This window comes from Leptonychotes weddellii, chromosome 12, assembly GCF_054177405.1.
Source record: "Leptonychotes weddellii isolate Sample4059 chromosome 12, ASM5417740v2, whole genome shotgun sequence".
In the NCBI taxonomy this organism is placed as follows: domain Eukaryota; kingdom Metazoa; phylum Chordata; class Mammalia; order Carnivora; family Phocidae; genus Leptonychotes; species Leptonychotes weddellii.
Genome location: NC_138380.1, coordinates 49,516,027 through 49,533,450, shown reverse-complemented (window position 1 = coordinate 49,533,450; position 17,424 = coordinate 49,516,027). Strand labels below are relative to the sequence as shown.

The following is a 17,424-nucleotide window of genomic DNA, read 5'->3' as shown; positions in this document are numbered from 1 at the left end:
TCACCATTCTTGGAGAATTTACAGGACCATATCAGGCAGGTAATTCTTATGCCTACAGTATAGAAATGCCCTCCCCAAAATTTACCTTTCAATGCTGTATCACTAAGGTATTTTAGCTTTCATGATAGCCTAAAGTGTTTGAAATGGAAATGTTTATTTAATAGTGTAAATGTCAGAAATGTGTTCCAGATTTTAAGCTGTTAAGATTTACCCTTTGTGACAATATAGGTGTTCTCAATGTTTTATTTAAATTTTGTCACAAAATATAAATATTGTTGGATTTAAAATGACTATTTTTGTAACAGGCTGAGTGAGAAATATCTTTAAAGTCATCAAAATGCACAGTCATGGAAATATGTGAAAAAATAGAACAATTTAAATGCAGATGGTCTAATCCCTCAGTATTTCTTATGTATCTCAAATATAATTGGGTCATTATGTGGAAACACCACATTTATTTATCCTTTTATAGAGACAGACTTTGATTTAGTTAAAAATTAAATCTAGAATGGTTTAATAAGCTTGCCTCTGTTTAATTGCTTACGTTTGAAACTTTTGTGATATACAATCAAAAAATGATGTCTCTGCAGAAACTCATTTCAGAAGTGAAAGTTCAGGTGGAAAACCAGGTAAAAGGCGTCTATTTTAATATTACTGCCATCTGTCCAGATGGGACCCGAAAACCAGGCACAGACGGATGTGGAAATGTGACAAGCAATGACGAAGTATGTGGGTGTACATTCTTCCCATTTAAAATAAATTAAGTTGTCTGGCATGTTTTCTCACAGAAAAATCAAACCATTCTGGAAAACTTTATTTACTACTGACTCCAAGGATCTTATGTATACACTTCAAAGTAATTTTTATTATCTCTTTCCAAAGTTCCTATTTGTTTTAACTCCACTGACTGTTCTCTCAAACTCTCAAGTTAAATAAATACATACTATTTTAAATACTTATTTAATAATAATAACTTCAGGGGCGCCTGGGTGGCTCAGTCGGTTAAGTGGCTGCCTTTGGCTCAGGTCATGATCCCAGAGTCTTGGGATCGAGCCCCGCATCGGGCTCCCTGCTTAGCAGGAAGCCTGCTTCTCCCTCTCCCACTCCCCCTGCTTGTGTTCCCTCTCTCGCTGTCTCTCTCTCTCTCTCAAATAAATAAATAAAATCTTTAAAAATAATAATAATAATAACTTTAAACTTAGGGGTCATAGCCACTGTATATCAGTAAAGCACATCTCTTCAAACAAGCAGTGTCTTGTTGATGATGATGCCTTTTTGGTTTCAAATCTGAAAATTCTCAGAATAAATTTGAAATCAACGGTAATAAGCCACAGAAAAGAATGCGAGTGATGGAGCAGTTGATAAAGGCTAAGAATTCCAAAATCTTTCACTGTGTTATTATTGTCCCAATACACTCACGATGATCTAGGAAGAGGTAGGGGATTTTATTAAAAACAATAAAAAAGAAGTGTCATTTAACTAAAAGGGGATAAAATGTGGGGAAAAAAGGGCCCAAATTATTGCAGTGTTAGGAAATAGGACAAGGAGAGATAGGGATTCTCCTGGTATCGGCACAATAGAGAGTAAACACACAGAAATATGCTTTTAAAGGGAATTCTTATTAGATGCAGTGATTTTCAGTGAGCCATTTACCTTTTGAGGCATCAGTTGCCTCATTTTTAAATGATCTGTTCAGACTAGAAGATTTCTAATCCCTCTTCTTTTCACCTCTAAAGTTCTATGCTGTATTCTTCCCCCTTGGAAAGTTTAGAACCTGTGGGTAGTATAGTTGCTCTCACGAGCTGTCTATTTGAAATCAATTATTGCTAGTATCGAATTCTGTAGGTCCTTGCATAATCACTTCATGGATTTTGTTCCCAAGACATTACATACCAGTTTATAAAATATATATATTTGATTTCCATTACAGATAAACTTTGTGCTAGGGAAAGTTTTTGAGAAAGGGTTAGCCTCTTAGTAAGTTCTTTCTTTCAAAATAAATTTTGGCAGAATGGTTTTCCTTACTTACCTTTTTTATTTTTTCTCCTTTGTCTATAATCCCTTTTCCCCCCTCACTTTCAACTAAGTAGTATAAACAGTTTGACTTTCAGGAAGAGTCATGTGACCTCTTAATTATATAAACCCCAAGTTTTGCTCTGTTAATATTGGCAATGACCACATTATCCTACATATCTGTTAATCCTTAACATTCTTTTTTTTTTTCTTAAAGATTTTATTCATTTATTTGACAGAGAGAGACACAGCAAGAGAGGGAACACAAGCAGGGGGAGTGGGAGAGGGAGAAGCAGGCTTCCCGCGGAGCAGGGAGCCCGATGTGGGGCTCGATCCCAGGACCCTGGGATCATGACCTGAGCTGAAGGCGGATGCTTAACGAATGAGCCACCCAGGCGCTCCAAACCTTAACATTCTTAAAGACAAAAAACCAACTGCATTAATTTTAATACTGTGAAGCTGATTCTAATTTCTGATGCAAATATGTAATATATAAGCCTAAAGTTAGATTTTTCATATCTTGTGTGTGTGTGTGTGTGTGTGTGCATGTGCGTGTGTATTTGTGCTAGGCCTTTTGGTCAGACTGGAGATATATATATACATATATAGATATAGATATAGATATAGATATAGATAGACAGATAGATAGATATCCATCCCAACAAAAAAGGCTACCACAAATTATTTTTAAGTTTTAATGGATCTCAGTCTAAAATGGAAAAATCCTACAATCTTATTTGCCAACGTACCTGAAGATCATAAGGTAGGCTAACAAATACAAAAGACACATTAAACCAATAATGTCCTGCAAAAAGAAAAAAAAATAGAGAAAAAGGTAAAACTTGGCAGGATCTGTCCTTTCACAAGGGAAATAAACTCCTGCCAACCCAGATCTTTAGTTGTGGGCTCACATCTCCTGAGACAAATGTATGACCTTGTATTGAGATCTTAAGATCTGAAAGAGTCTGGGGCACCTGGGTGGCTCAGTCTTTGGGCATCTGCCTTTGGCTCGGGTCATGATCCCAGGGTCCTGGGATCAAGCCCTGCATCAGGCTCCCTGCTCAGCGGGAAGCCTGCTTCTCCCTCTCCCACTCTCCTCCCTGCTTGTATTTCCTCTCTCGCTGTGTTTCTCTCTGTCAAATAAATAAAATCTTTAAAAAAAAGATCTGAAAGAGTCCTAAATCTTTTTCCCTTAAGTAACATCAGAGAAAGCTTCATGTTTTCCTTCATTAATACCATGTATAAACTAAAATTGAACCCTGAAACTTTACTTGGGCCCCTAGGAAATAGGAACAAAAATAAGAATTGTTCATCTAAACATCCTATCTCATGGTTTTAAACCAGGAGAGCAATAGTCCTTTATTTTAGTTTATTTGATCTCTCCCTTGTGCGAAATATTCAATAACTCCACATTTTAGGACTTATTTCAGAAGATGATCTATTCTCTCTCAAGTTTGCTAAGAAATCAATGGAGGACATTTCAAATAGGCTTGAACCCATATCCATTTAATGGTACAATATAGACAAGCAGCAGTCATTGCTTCCTTTAACTCTCTAGTTCATTAATTAGGAAATAAATTAAATTAAAAAGGGATGTTACATTTACCTATGAAAGACTGCACGTGTAATTTACGAAGTATTATAAATTTCTATAAGATGGTACATTATTGATTCAGAATATCATTAACAGATATAATAGTGATGATAAAAATAATCAGGACATATAAATATATTTTCTTTCCCTCCCCCCATTTAGGTTCTTTTCAATGTAACAGTTACAATGAAAAAGTGTGACGTCACAGGAGGAAAGAGCTATGCAATAATCAAACCTATTGGTTTCAATGAAACCACTAAAATTCATATACACAGAAACTGCAGCTGTCAGTGTGATGATGGGAGAGCACCTAAACGAAAGTGTGTTGATGAAGTTTTTCTAGATGCCAAGTGTTTCCAGTGTAATGAGAATAAATGTCATTTTGATGAAGATCAGTTTCCTTCTGAGAGTTGCAAGTCACACAAGGATCAACCTGTTTGCAGTGGTCGAGGAGTTTGTGTTTGTGGGAAATGTCTGTGTCACAAAATTAAGCTTGGAAAAGTGTATGGTAAATACTGTGAAAAGGATGACTTCTCTTGTCCATATCACCATGGAAATCTGTGCGCTGGTAGGTTTAAATAAATATATACATGCAGTTTTTACTAGTTACTGTTAAACTGGCATATATATTAAAGTATCTTTAAATCACATCTTTATAATTACCAATCCTGAATCTGAACTTAATATTCAAAGGTTCAAAGTCTATGAAATTAGGGCATGGCAACAGATTTATGGCACATGATTCTGCTGTTTATATTTTAAATTATTTTGTACAGGAAGTACTTCAAAATAAAAACCAAAAATTAAGTGCTATTCTCAAGTATGCCTTGATCTATATACCCAGAAAAGGAAATTACTGATGATGTCTGGCAGGTTTTCTATAATCAGAGTATTCTTCTAGAAAGACCTGATTCATTCTCGTAAGTGGTCACTCCCTCCAGCTTGCTCAGAGGACAGTGAGCTATAAAAACATAGTTTCCATTCACTGGAAAATTCTTAATGCACTATTATAGATGGTATTATAAATTTGTAATAACTTAAACCTTTCCAGTGTATTTTTGGAACAACGCCAGCAACGAAATTATCAAAGGACAGCATTCTCCAAGAAAATGCTGGTTTCAAAAGTAATCTAGAAGATTAGTACCAGAGGCCACACACAGACAACGTTTAAAAATGAAATAATTTAAAACAAAAATATCAAAAGTACTTTTTGGCTAATTCAGTTTACTGCCACCTAGAGGTTAGATTCTAGAAAATCTGTGCAACATTTGAAATTTAATCCAAAATATTGTTTTTAAATGAATTAATTTTTCTGTGACATTGTGCTAAATCCACTTATTGTTAAAACAGCTTTTTAATGTTTGCATTTTGGTAAGCAAATATTAATTAGATTACTGATGAACTGAAATATTTCACTGCCATAACCATATGGAAAGTAACAAACCTATACAAATTTTCTATTCTTGTATAAACTAGAAGTTTGCCCTATATCACATAAATATGCAATGGAAAATTGCCTTTTTATTCTGTTATAGACATAAACCATTTTATATGCCAAACATTTATTCTGCTGTACCTGGTATCATTGGTAGAATGGATTATAGATGACTTAAGAACAAACTAGCAATTACCTTCTAATTTTTAGAGCTAATCCTATTTGGAACAGGAAAGAGGAAGAATTCTGATATCCCACAGCTTTTGATCTCTCAAAGAAGCTTGAAATACATTGAGAATCCCGGTCTCTATTTATAGTTAAATATCAAAAACCAAGGTACTAGCCCTTCTATATGACTATACTGCTGGCCCACAGGTGGTTGAGAATCTGCTCTGAATTATTTGTGTATAAATTATAGTGCAAACTGTAGGCTGACAATATTTTCTTCACTAGTCTCCTTTGAGAATAAAAACACATGTTCACAGGTCAGCTGGCTAGGATTAGGTGTGCAGCTTGCGTATAGGGAACTGGGTCTGGCAGGCATTTGTTTGGCCTCGATCTCATTAGTTTTACATTTAGCAATTGAGTTGATCCAACAGTAGCTTCTATGGAACAGTAACCCTGTGAGGTGCTCCTCAATAAAGGGAGGGAGGGAAGGAGAGAGGGAGGAAGCCAGGAAGCAAGAGAAGGAAGGAAGGAAGGAAAAGTCTGTGGCCACATAAGCTTGAGAAACACTATGTAACCCTGTAATATATAATCGCTCTTGAAGATTTCAAATTCACATAAGCATATTAAATTTTAGATGCCTCCTGCAGTCTAAAATCCATTTAAGTACATATGACCAGTGTTTCCCTCAACTCATTTGTCTGCCTGCCCCCAAGCCCAACACACAAGTGTACATTTGCACACACACACATACACACTTACACACATACCCCACTTGCTTTCTCTCATTTATGACCTAATAACAGCTCACAGCACACTGTAGGACGTGCCCTTCTAACCTGTTAATGTCCTGAAGCTGGGAAGGGATTAGTTCAACTTGCCCAGAGATCTTGTCTTTAAAATGGCACTAGCAGCACTGAAGGACTAGAAGGGTTTGCCTCACAGACCCAAATTATCCCAGGCCCTTAGCAATAACGAGAGACCACGAGAACAAATTATGGAAGCTATTAAGCAAATACCCCTGTTTTTCAGATCTTAAAACAGACAATTAACATTACTTCCGCCTTTGAGGCTTTTTTATATTTGTGTGTTTTTCATTCAAACCGGAACGGCCAGTGACCTTCAAGTGGCCAGGCAGCCGGAGCAGCAGAGCGGATGTCACAACCATGGGCACAACGTTTAGCCTCAGGAGAGTCCCTACAACCGAACAGCTTTGAAAATAGGCCCTCCTAAACCCTAGCATTGTTCTTGCGGGCGAATAGAAAATGACGCTGTTCCCACTCACTGGCCGGTCGGTGTGTTTCCACGGATGGGGGAGGGGAATTCAGGTCTGGAAACACGTCACAGAGTCAGCGGCCCCAGTAACTTAGGTCCTGGAGTGTCTGTTGCAGGGCATGGAGAGTGTGAAGCGGGCAGATGCCAGTGCTTCAGTGGCTGGGAAGGGGATCGCTGTCAGTGCCCGTCAGCCTCAGCCCAGCACTGCGTCAGTCCGAAGGGCCAAGTGTGCAGTGGAAGAGGTACGTGTGTATGTGGCAGGTGTGAATGCACGGATCCCAGGAGCATCGGCCGCTTCTGTGAACACTGCCCCACGTGTCACACAGCCTGCAGTGAAAACTGGTACGTGTTCTCTACCTCCAAACATACATACAGCAGTCCTTCAGTAGTGCTGGGCTCGTCCTTTTTCTATTTTGCCTTCCTTAATCTTACATGTTGCTGGATCTTCTCTACCATGGTAAACTGTTACCATCATGCTAAAAAAAGAACCGAATGGGGAATTTAGGAATTAGAAAACTTAGATTTGAACTCTTGGCCACTAGATAGCTGTGAAAACATCAGAATTGATCTAGGCATTCACTCCCTTAGCTTGTTTGAAATAGGTTTGTTTTTTTTGACCATCACATTGTTTTATTATTATTATGTTATGTTAATCACCATACATTACATCATTAGTTTTTGATGTAGTGTTCCATGAAATAGTTTTGTTGTTTTAAAGAATAATATTCAGTGTTTATTGTTTTTTCCCCAGCTTTATTGAGATACAACTAACATAGAACCTTGTTTACACAAGGCTTAAGGTGTGCAACAGGATGATTAAAATAATAATGAGGATTATAATAATAATACCTGATATAGTTCTGTGACAGAATTAAGTTAGATGATTCATGTAAAACAAAAACAACCCAACCTTTGTACTTACTTGGTGCATAATAATCCTAGAATAAATGTTAGCTATTATTATGGGGTTTATTTTATTTTATTTATTTATTTATTTAAATTATTTTAAAAATAAAGAATGACAGTGGCCCTGAAGCACCTCTAGAAATAAGCGGTGGATGAGTAAGAGGTGATATGTTAAATGAAGGTGGCGTTGTTTTTTGTCAGTAACTAATTTCCCAGGAACAGTTTGAGCCTGCTCAGAGATCACTACTCTACATATTACTGTGCCTTCCAATATGTCTTATTCAAAATTTTTAAGACATTTACTTTCTCAGATTGGTGGTTCAAGTAAAAATTTTAAAATTATATATAGCAATTTATGTAACTGTCTTGGAAATGCAGTACTTAAACATAACGTTGGAGTTATTTCTAACGAACCCAACTGAAACTTGAACTGTGTATTCATTGCTAAACTTTTCTATAGTATAACATTTATCCTCTAAAATATATATATATATTTTAAAGATTTTATTTATTTATTTGACAGAGAGAGACACAGCGAGAGAGGGAACACAAGCAGGGGGAGAGGGAGAGGGAGAAGCAGGCTTCCCGCTGAGCAGGGAGCCCGATGCGGGGCTCGATCCCAGGACCCTGGGATCATGACCTGGGCCGAAGGCAGACGCTTAACGACTGAGCCACCCAGGCGCCCCCTCTAAAATATTTTTACGAGTTTTATTTGTGATGAAAGCATCTTATGCATTTCCTATTTTCTTCTCAATCAAGAGAATTCATTATTTTGATTTTATACATTATTAAAATATTTTTAGTGGTTAGAATATAATTTTGCCATGTAAATTCAGCCAGTATTACAAATAAACGTCATGGCTTTCTTTCCCAGTTTTACAAGGTGGCTGTCCTAAAGCAGCACTACTCTATTTTGATATTTTATTTCTTGCAGAAAATACTGTGGGCTACAACCTTTTCAAAGGTTAAATGTTTCATTTCTTTTCGTCCTTTCAGGAATTGTGTGCAATGCCTCCACCCTTATAACCTGTCTCAAGCTATACTTGATCGTTGTAAAACCTCATGTGCTCTCATGGAACAGCATTATATGGACCAAACATCAGGTAAATCAAAGCTTAAAAAGCACTGAAGAGTATCACATTCCCCTAAAGGGCGCATAATCAATCATCCTAAAGAAAGGACTAACTGCTTCAGTGTTCTCAGTCTTCCAGAGGTGGTACTCTATAACAAGCAGCTGAGTATATTGGCCATGGTTTGGCTGAATTGTTACATCTCCCAGCCAATTAGCCAGCTAAATTCTCATGCTGTGCCCCGCTGTGGCAGTACACCAGGCAGAATTACTACAGAGGCCTCAGTGAGCCAAGAGTGGAAATTTCCTACGTAGAGTCCATTTCACCCTTACAGATAAAACTATGGAGCCATACTTATCTTTCATAACCCAGACTTGCTTCCAGCTACAACGTTCCTCATGTAAAACCCAAATTCACTTTTATGTTTCAGGTGAAGCCAAAAATCCTAAGTAGCATTGATCGGCTTTTGCAAAATATGTAACTTAAAAAGAGCCATTCCTTTCTGGTATTTTTTCATTCGGATGTAAATACAATTTAGGGGTGAATGATTATAAAGGCGGCATAATGGAAAAGGCATGAAACTTTTAGTCTGGACACCTTGGCTTAATGCATGTCCCTTGACACTAATAGATAAGAAATACCAGCCCTCTTACAAAATTTCCCTGAGCCTCAGTTTCTTCATCTGTAATAGATATAATAATACCAAACTCAAGGAGCTGTAGGAGATTAAATGAGCCAGTGAATATGAAAGAAATATGTGAATTAAAAGATGACACGCAAATGGGAGAAACATGTAAAAGCTGTGTTCAAAGACAATTTTAAGACAAAAACTCATTAGAAGCCAAAAGCCAGTACGCCACTTTGCTCAGGTGTTAAGGTTAAAGTACACATGAATTAGAAATTAAGCTTGAAATTATGTCTTCTTTGAAAACATTTCTACTGCTACTATTATTTCTAGTCTCTCCTCAAACCTGTAAAGATAATTCCAGCTCTTAGACTGCACAGAAGAATAAACTGTCTCCAGTTTTGTTTCCTTCTTCCCTTGCATCCACACTGATCTTAGCCCATAATGAATTTGGCTTTGAAAAGAGCCCATGTGCTGCCAGCTGGGGCTGCAGCAATCACTCCAGAAAGCCAAGTGCCTTTTCTAATAAATAGAGCCCTTTCTGTCAACATGTCATTTATTATGTTAAGTAAACAAACCTACTCTGACCTAAGTGTGGTTACAAAAAGTATTCCCTTAAAGCTCCTTAGGAAAAGCCCTTGCTTGACCTAGACTAAGATGAGAGCCATGGCCAGGGCTAAATGTTTGTCTATCCAAAATGACATTCTAAAATGCATGCAGATTTGAGCCTGAAGATGTCCTCTATCCTAACCCATTAGAAATATTTGTAAAATTTATTGGTAGCTAGGGGGCTCCCCTCCCCTTCACAACTATGGTGGAAGGAGAGGGAAAGAGCATTTGTTAGCCACCTCTATTATCTATCCACTCAATCACACTTAAAGGGTGTTGTTCCAGTCTTCTGGCTAAGCTCCTCCTAGGCAAGAAGCCAATAAGTGGGATCAAGCCACGTGTCCCCTTTAAGGATCTGCTTTAGCTGATTGACTAGTTCTAAGTCAGCCAAGGGAAATGACAGTCTGTCAGGATGAAAGGCATGCTTGTCACAAACCTGAAGGTCACTGTGGAAGACTCCAAGGACACCACCTTTGAATAAAGTATCTTGGATTCTCTCTGTGTGAGAGACCAGTAACAACAGGAGACTTGTGCTTGCTTTTGGTGTTTCTATTCCAATTAGTAGTCCTTTGGACTCTCTTTAGCCTTTCTTTCAAGAAACCTTATCACTGACCAAAGAAAACTGGGCTTAAAATGTTCCCACTTGGAGAGGAGCCCTTGCCTCATTTCTGAGTTCTTAGCTTATTCAAAAGCATGCTTGGTCATCCCTGCGAATTCAGAAACAAATTACCCACGTTTAGGTGACTGCTCTTCTAAATCTTGGCAGGTCCCCCTCCCAAAAGGACCTCTCAGGGAGACCTTTGGGCATTTAAGTGAAGTCCCCAAAGTCTGGAGAATGGGCAGAAAACACATGCCTCTTTAAGCCAGGAGGTAATTTTGTGTATCTGGGGCAGCTGGTGAATTCTGTGGAATACTGGCATTATTGTGCAATGTTCCTCTTAGATTAGGATAATACTTCTGGCATCCACAGAGCCTGTAGACTTTCCAGCTAGGGTTTGCCAAAGGTCTGGTGTTAAAACAGAGACCTTGTATGCTCCTCCTCTTAATGCAGCATTTTCCTTTTCCAGCGAGTAATTATTTGTCCTTGAAAAAAAATATACAGTGGAATTTTTAGAAGCAAAATATGACAGATTTGGTTGACAAGTAAAAACTAAATTAATAAAAATTGAGGAAAGAGATTTGCATATTGTCCTGAGCTGGACACTCTTATTCCCTGGAGAGGCTACATGTAATATTAATGGAAATTTACACTACACTTTCAAAGGAAATACTTATTCATCTACTAGAATAGTACTGATTTTAGCTTCTGTAGTTGTTTACTTTATTTTCCATTACTGCTGTGCAATGAATGAAGAGCAAGCATAACAAGAGAAACATATGCTGATACACAGAGCTGTTAAATAATTTTTAAATCCCATTTTCCACTTAGTGATCAACAATGCACACCACAAAAACTGCTCCTTTCTGTCACAGGTAAAATTTTATTTTGTTAAGGAATTTGGGCACATTCCAGCTAATACAATTAAAGAATCAAGCTGCAAAGAAATAATATTTTTGAATACTTTAATTGTGGCTATTCTCCAAAACAGGGCTTTCTCTTGGAAATATTTTAATAATCAATGTTTAATAAAAATTACAGTTACTTTTTGAATCAGTAGTAATGACATTCTTCTGTTTTGAAAATGTAGATTTGCAAATATCTCTGGTCCTATTAATTGAGATGGAGAACATTGTTTGCTTGTTAGAATCCTTTGATTTACTCATTCCAGTTTTTAATCCATTTATTTGTTTGCTTTATTACAGAATGTTTCTCTAGCCCAAGCTATTTAAGAATATTTTTCATCATCTTCATAGTTACATTCTTGATTGGGTTGCTTAAAGTCCTTATCATTAGACAGGTGATACTACAATGGAATAGTAATAAAATTAAGTCCTCGGCAGATTACAGGGTGTCAGCCACAAAAAAGGTCAGTGAATTCTAAAAAAGAATTACTATCAGTATGTCATTGTCTACTTCCAATATTTAGACTGTTAAGTAATGACATTTTTTCTCCATCAAGGACAAGTTGATTCTGCAAAGTGTTTGCACAAGAGCAGTAACCTACCGACGTGAGAAGCCTGAAGAAATAAAAATGGATATCAGCAAATTAAATGCTCATGAAACTTTCAGGTGCAACTTCTAAAAAGATAAAAAGTACTTTATGGGAAACTGGATTTTTAATATTTGCTCCTAAAAATATATAATTTTAGAAGTCACAGGAGGAGACAAACTGTTCTAGATCATGCTGGTTGCTGGTTGTCCACTTGAATGAAGACTGACAGACATCCTCATCATCATGTGACTCACACCGCTGCTGAATTTTTCAGAGAAAAATGTGTCTTACTACTGTTTGAGACTAGTGTCATTGTAGCACTTTACTGTAATATATAACTTATTTCGATCAGCATAGAATGTAGATCATCTGAAGAGCACTGATTACACTTTACAGGTACCTGCCATTCCTATGCTTCCCAGAGAGAGACAATGCTGTGTCACTACAAGGGTACAGTAATCCCTGCACCAAACGTGTGGATGAAAAAAATAAAAGGCAGTTATGCTACTGTTGCCAAGCACTTCAACAATTGGCAGTGAATAGACAAGAACATCTAGATGGATAAATGGTTAGTGTTTCACTTATTCAAGAGGTTAATAGACAAAACCTTACTTTTGAGGGATATTGCTTTTGAAACTGTGTAGTGTTATGCATGTGTTTGTTTTCTGCTTCTTACAAGATACTAATTTCACCATTCTCTCTTTGCCTTTATATTTTTTCTTTCTTACAGGATAAGTTTATATATGTCACAAATGACTGGATTAAATAAGTGCTAAGTTACTACTGCTATAAAAACCTAATAATACAATGTCACTTTATTAGAATACTGATTTTAAAAGCTGAATGTTTAATAAGGGACACTGTAAAGTAACATCAAAATCGAACAGCTTCGTTGTGTGCAGATGTGGAGTCTTACATATCTTCTTACCTGATAAACTGGATGCTTCACCATTTCATTTGTCTAATCATCAGGTTGAAGATCACAAGGTGTTTAGAAACTCTGCCTCAAAGTGCCACATTTTTTAGTGAGTTCTCTCAGATATTTACTCCAAGTAGACATTAGCATTTTTCTAATTAAAAGCTATATTATGCTATATTATTTTCACCCCTCAGTGCAGCATAAAGAGTTCTTTCCCTGAATCACCTCAACCGTACTCACCAGAATTTAAAAATATACAATTGGAGGAGGATAGACAATATCTTAGAAATAAGCTAATTCATCCTTTTACTTAGTCAGGGAACTGAGGCTCAGAAAGTTTAAATGGTATCTTAAAAAACGCCCAAGTGATTAAGTGGCAGCATTTGAAGAGAACTTCTATCTTCTTATTGCCAGGTAGTGTTCATTGCACCATATCATGCTACCTCTTGATTCTTTAAAATATTTGATTGGAAGTATTTTTGAATGTGATTTACTGGAGTCTTGAGTATGACATGAGAAAATTTCAAAGCAAAGCAGAAAAGAGTAACTCAAACTGAATTCCATGACTGGCTTCCATTCTTTCCTGCTAATCAGCTTCTAAGAGAATGCTGCATGGCCTAACTACAGGGAAATCCATTCACACCACAGCCTGTGAGTTGTGCAGTGCTCAGCCTGAGAGCTTGATACAGAGGCCATGAGCTTTTATCTTCCCCCATGGAAACTTCTTCACAATTACCATATCCCTACAGACCTATTCAGTCTGATTTTGTTGGCTATAAGTCCAATAGCCCTTTGTGTAGTACAGAGCTTTGCCTATGAAAACAAAGTAATTTGTTTAAAATGTTTTCTTATAATTCCCAAATTTGTCTTCCAGCACTTGAAGAAAGGCCAGATATTTGCATTTTAATGAAGACAAACTCCCACCCCATATTTTACCCCAAAGAGGATTTTAAAACATATAATAAGTTGTTCTGGAGCAAACAAGCACAGCAGCTCCATTAACTTGTCCCCTACAGCCAAGCAATTATGACGCTAAATTGAACTGTATTTCCTTCCCCTAATGAGATTGGGGACACTGACATAATTCAGTACTGTGACTCACTTGTGTAAGATACCTTTGATCACCAAGGATAACGTAAAGATCATACTTTGCAGGCTGCCTGTCACACACAGTATCCATTTTAAAAAGAAAAATTGGATACCTGATAGCTCTCCAAAAGGAAAAAGTGGAAAACATCCATTCATTAAAATGCTGACAATTTAAAAAATGAACATTATAATGTTCGTAAGCTAATCTCCACGTGGAATGAATTATCCAAAGGAGCATAATCAAATGAAACCCTTAAAAATCAAGGGTTTATATTTTTATGCTCTCATTAGTTTGCACTAATATAATGGACCAAGGCTGTTATAGGAAAAGACAAACTTCCTGATAGGCACTTCCATGCTTGATGATGACTGTAGTTATGCTTTGATGTCTTGTGCTTTCTTTTTTTACTTAAAGACCTGATTCTTAAAGATTTTAGAGCTTATATTTTACTTGAATAATGGATATTTTCCTGTAAAGTGGCTTATGAGAAGAGAATTAATATTTGACTAGTTAGAATTAATTAAAAGGTAAGGGAAAACAGGGTATTCTTATTCTTAGTTTAAATAATTTATGTAAATAGAGCCTATTTTCAACTAACATGACCACAGGAGCCTTTTGAGATTCATGATATTAAACAAATAATGAAATGTTAAGTAGTTAACACAGAACTTGAACAACACTTTTGGTACGATAGCATTTTGTGCTCTAAAGTATGTAATGATTTAGAAATGTGCCATATACACACTACAAGATAACTGTATGCATTCTGCTTCTCTGGGAACATCTTTACACCACAGGGTACATGGATTTACAAACATTTGGTATCTTCTTTGGAAACTTATTAACATGTATAAAATCATAGACATTCTCTGCAAGACTCAAAAATTCACTTAAAAATCTGATTATGTACTGAATGTTCAATATAGCTTTAGTTTATAAGGATACAAAAATCTAAGGTTAACAGAGTAGATTTCTTTGGAGGCAGATTTTTCAAAACTGAAAATTGGTAGATGCATCAAATACAATACTTCACAAAAGGAAAAATTCCAAATTTTTAAAAAACATTATCCCTTTAAAATAATCCCACTAAAAATATTCTTACATATGACAACAGATATCCATGAGACACTGAAATATGATTATGATGAACTATAAAAATTTTTCTCCATAGAATTATATTCCTTCTGGTTACATGGTATATAGTAAATTAGACTCAATGGCTTTTCCTTCCTTCCTTGCTCCTGGTTTTCCTACTCACGTTTCCTCAGATTGCCCTAAAACTCTAAGCTCAGTAAGGCTTATTGTGAAAAAGAACTCAATGTAATGGTATAATGAAGTTCTCCATTTCCAAACATCTCTTAATGATTTCAAAATTTATCATGTAACTGAACCAAGACATACACATTAAAAACTAAGAATTTAAAATTGTCACAGCCATTTGAGCTTCTCAGGTCTAAAGGGTTTGAGATCTGTATCTTTAGTAAAAGTATTGAGTGAAATATAGCCATTTGGGAGTTCAATCATGTGCATATTGTATTGTTTTATATACTCAATATTTAATTTACAACTATCCTTATTTATATTGACCTTAAGAACTCCATTTCATACAATGCAAACTGAGATATATTTTCAGAGAAGTATAGAATTAGCATTCTTTCAGATCATTTCCTTTTTCTTTTATAATTACTGTATGGCAATTTTATTATGGATAACTGATTATACATATTCATATTTCATTGATTCTAAGATATCTGCTTTTCAATTTCACATTTCTAAAATTGTGATATATCTTGCAATCACTGGCATCTTAGATGCAGTGTTTGAAGTTGTACTTGAATAAGTATTACACTAATTCACCTTTAAATGTTCACGGGGATAGGAACATTCCTTTTCTTAAAAATATTTGAGAACCCGTTTATGATAACATGTGAGGCCAATTTTCAGTATAACTGAATCACATACAACTCATCATGGAGCCTGTCTGATTATGAGCTCAGATCCTGCAGACCTTTAGGTTATAAAAGCTCTTCATCTTCCTATGTATACTTTGTGCTAGTGGCTACGATTTCAGCAAACCTAACTTAACTGACAAGAATGGGTGGGTTTCTCCCAGTTTTGCTAACAGATTTTTAATCTTTCTATTCCTTTCTAAAGAATACTTTCATATGATCATCTCACTTTTAAACAGAATTAACTGGAAAAATATATGAAACCATCACAATTAGATTTTGTAGCATCTTGTATGTCTTATGTCAATGACAGATGAAAAATATGATACAAGCAATCAGTACTGTAGGGAAAAAAACTTTCCCTTCAAGTCCTCTCATTTTTTTTATACTTCTTTCTCATTTCTGCCCTTTTGTTTGACTTTTTCTTTGGCTTTGATGAATTTACCTTCAAGCCCATATAATGACTGTCATAAAACTGCATATTTAAGTTATTTGAATTATATGAAACAATTGTTCAGCTATCTGGGCAGCTGTTAATGAAATACCTGAGAGTAATAACACTACTCTTTTATCTACCTGGCATACTTCCCTGCATAAAATCTACCTTTGTAAGCTAACTGTATTAATCAGATTTCCAACCTCTATGACGTATTTCAGTTAAAATTATTTAATCCAACAATATTAAAAAACAAAACAAAAAACTGCAGTTATCAAGGATGGAAAATGTGTGATTTGTGTAAAGAACATTTACTAACCTTACACTGTACCACAGATAAATGTGATTTTGATAAGAATTCCCCATAATGACAAAATTCATGGTACATAAATTTTATTAAGAATGTTGGATATGAAATATTTTAATTCTAAATTATAAGAAAATATAAATTTGCACATAATATAGAAATTCATTTTGTGTATATTTAACATAACTTTAAAACTATTTTACATTTACCAGCTACTTCATTAAAGTTTTTTAAACATCTGCAAAAATAATTTAGAAATGTTTTTAAATTATCAGTAATATAACCTTATTTGTTTCATTTAACAAGTCCTGTTTTTGTAAAAAATAAAATTAATATAGAGTGTATTTTTAAATTAAAATATTTGAATTTAAAATAGCTCTTATGAAACAAAGAAATTCTCATTAAACAAGTTTCTTATTATTTCTTCTTATTATTATTATAGTTAAATTGCCTTAAATGACACAGAAAATTGGGGAATAAGATAATTTCAGAAACTATACTATGAACATGTTCATGTAATTCTGATTGACTACTAACTTCTGTTTTATGTATTTATTAAAGAGCTGACACTGTAGTTTGTTGTGAGATGTTTATTTTTCTAACAGAGCTTATAATAGTTATGACAAGGCATTTAATTAATGCATCATTCTGTTTAAAAGTAGGTATTAATCAGTATGAAATTTTATGTTTTAAAATAAAAATGTAAAGATCTAAGAATACACAGAATGCTTCTTTGTTTACCATTTGTGTTACATGACCCTCAGAGCTGCCAGAAAATAGCACATTTTCATACAAGGAAATGTAGTATCATCCATACATTGTCATTGGTAGAGGACATTACATAATTCCAAAAAGCTACTACTTCTAGGAAGTTGTAGAGCCAATGATAAAGATGTGGGGTCATCCAAATTTCTCTCTTCCCTTTTGCTAGCTCCCCA

At 35.5% G+C, this 17,424-nt stretch overlaps 1 protein-coding gene across 1 annotated transcript in view; it reads left to right on the top strand.

Annotated features, from left to right (window-relative positions):
• ITGB8 (integrin subunit beta 8) overlaps window positions 1-17,060 on the top strand; it is a 79,152-nt gene extending 62,092 nt beyond the window's left edge. Inside the window, exons 9-14 of the mRNA XM_081800436.1 lie at window positions 591-725; window positions 3,770-4,175; window positions 6,599-6,824; window positions 8,385-8,491; window positions 11,496-11,659; window positions 11,753-17,060. Of these exons, the coding sequence (XP_081656562.1) occupies window positions 591-725; window positions 3,770-4,175; window positions 6,599-6,824; window positions 8,385-8,491; window positions 11,496-11,659; window positions 11,753-11,875 (1,161 nt within the window). The 3' untranslated portion in view covers window positions 11,876-17,060. The remainder of the gene's footprint in view (window positions 1-590; window positions 726-3,769; window positions 4,176-6,598; window positions 6,825-8,384; window positions 8,492-11,495; window positions 11,660-11,752) is intronic.
• Window positions 17,061-17,424: the final 364 nt, after the last annotated feature.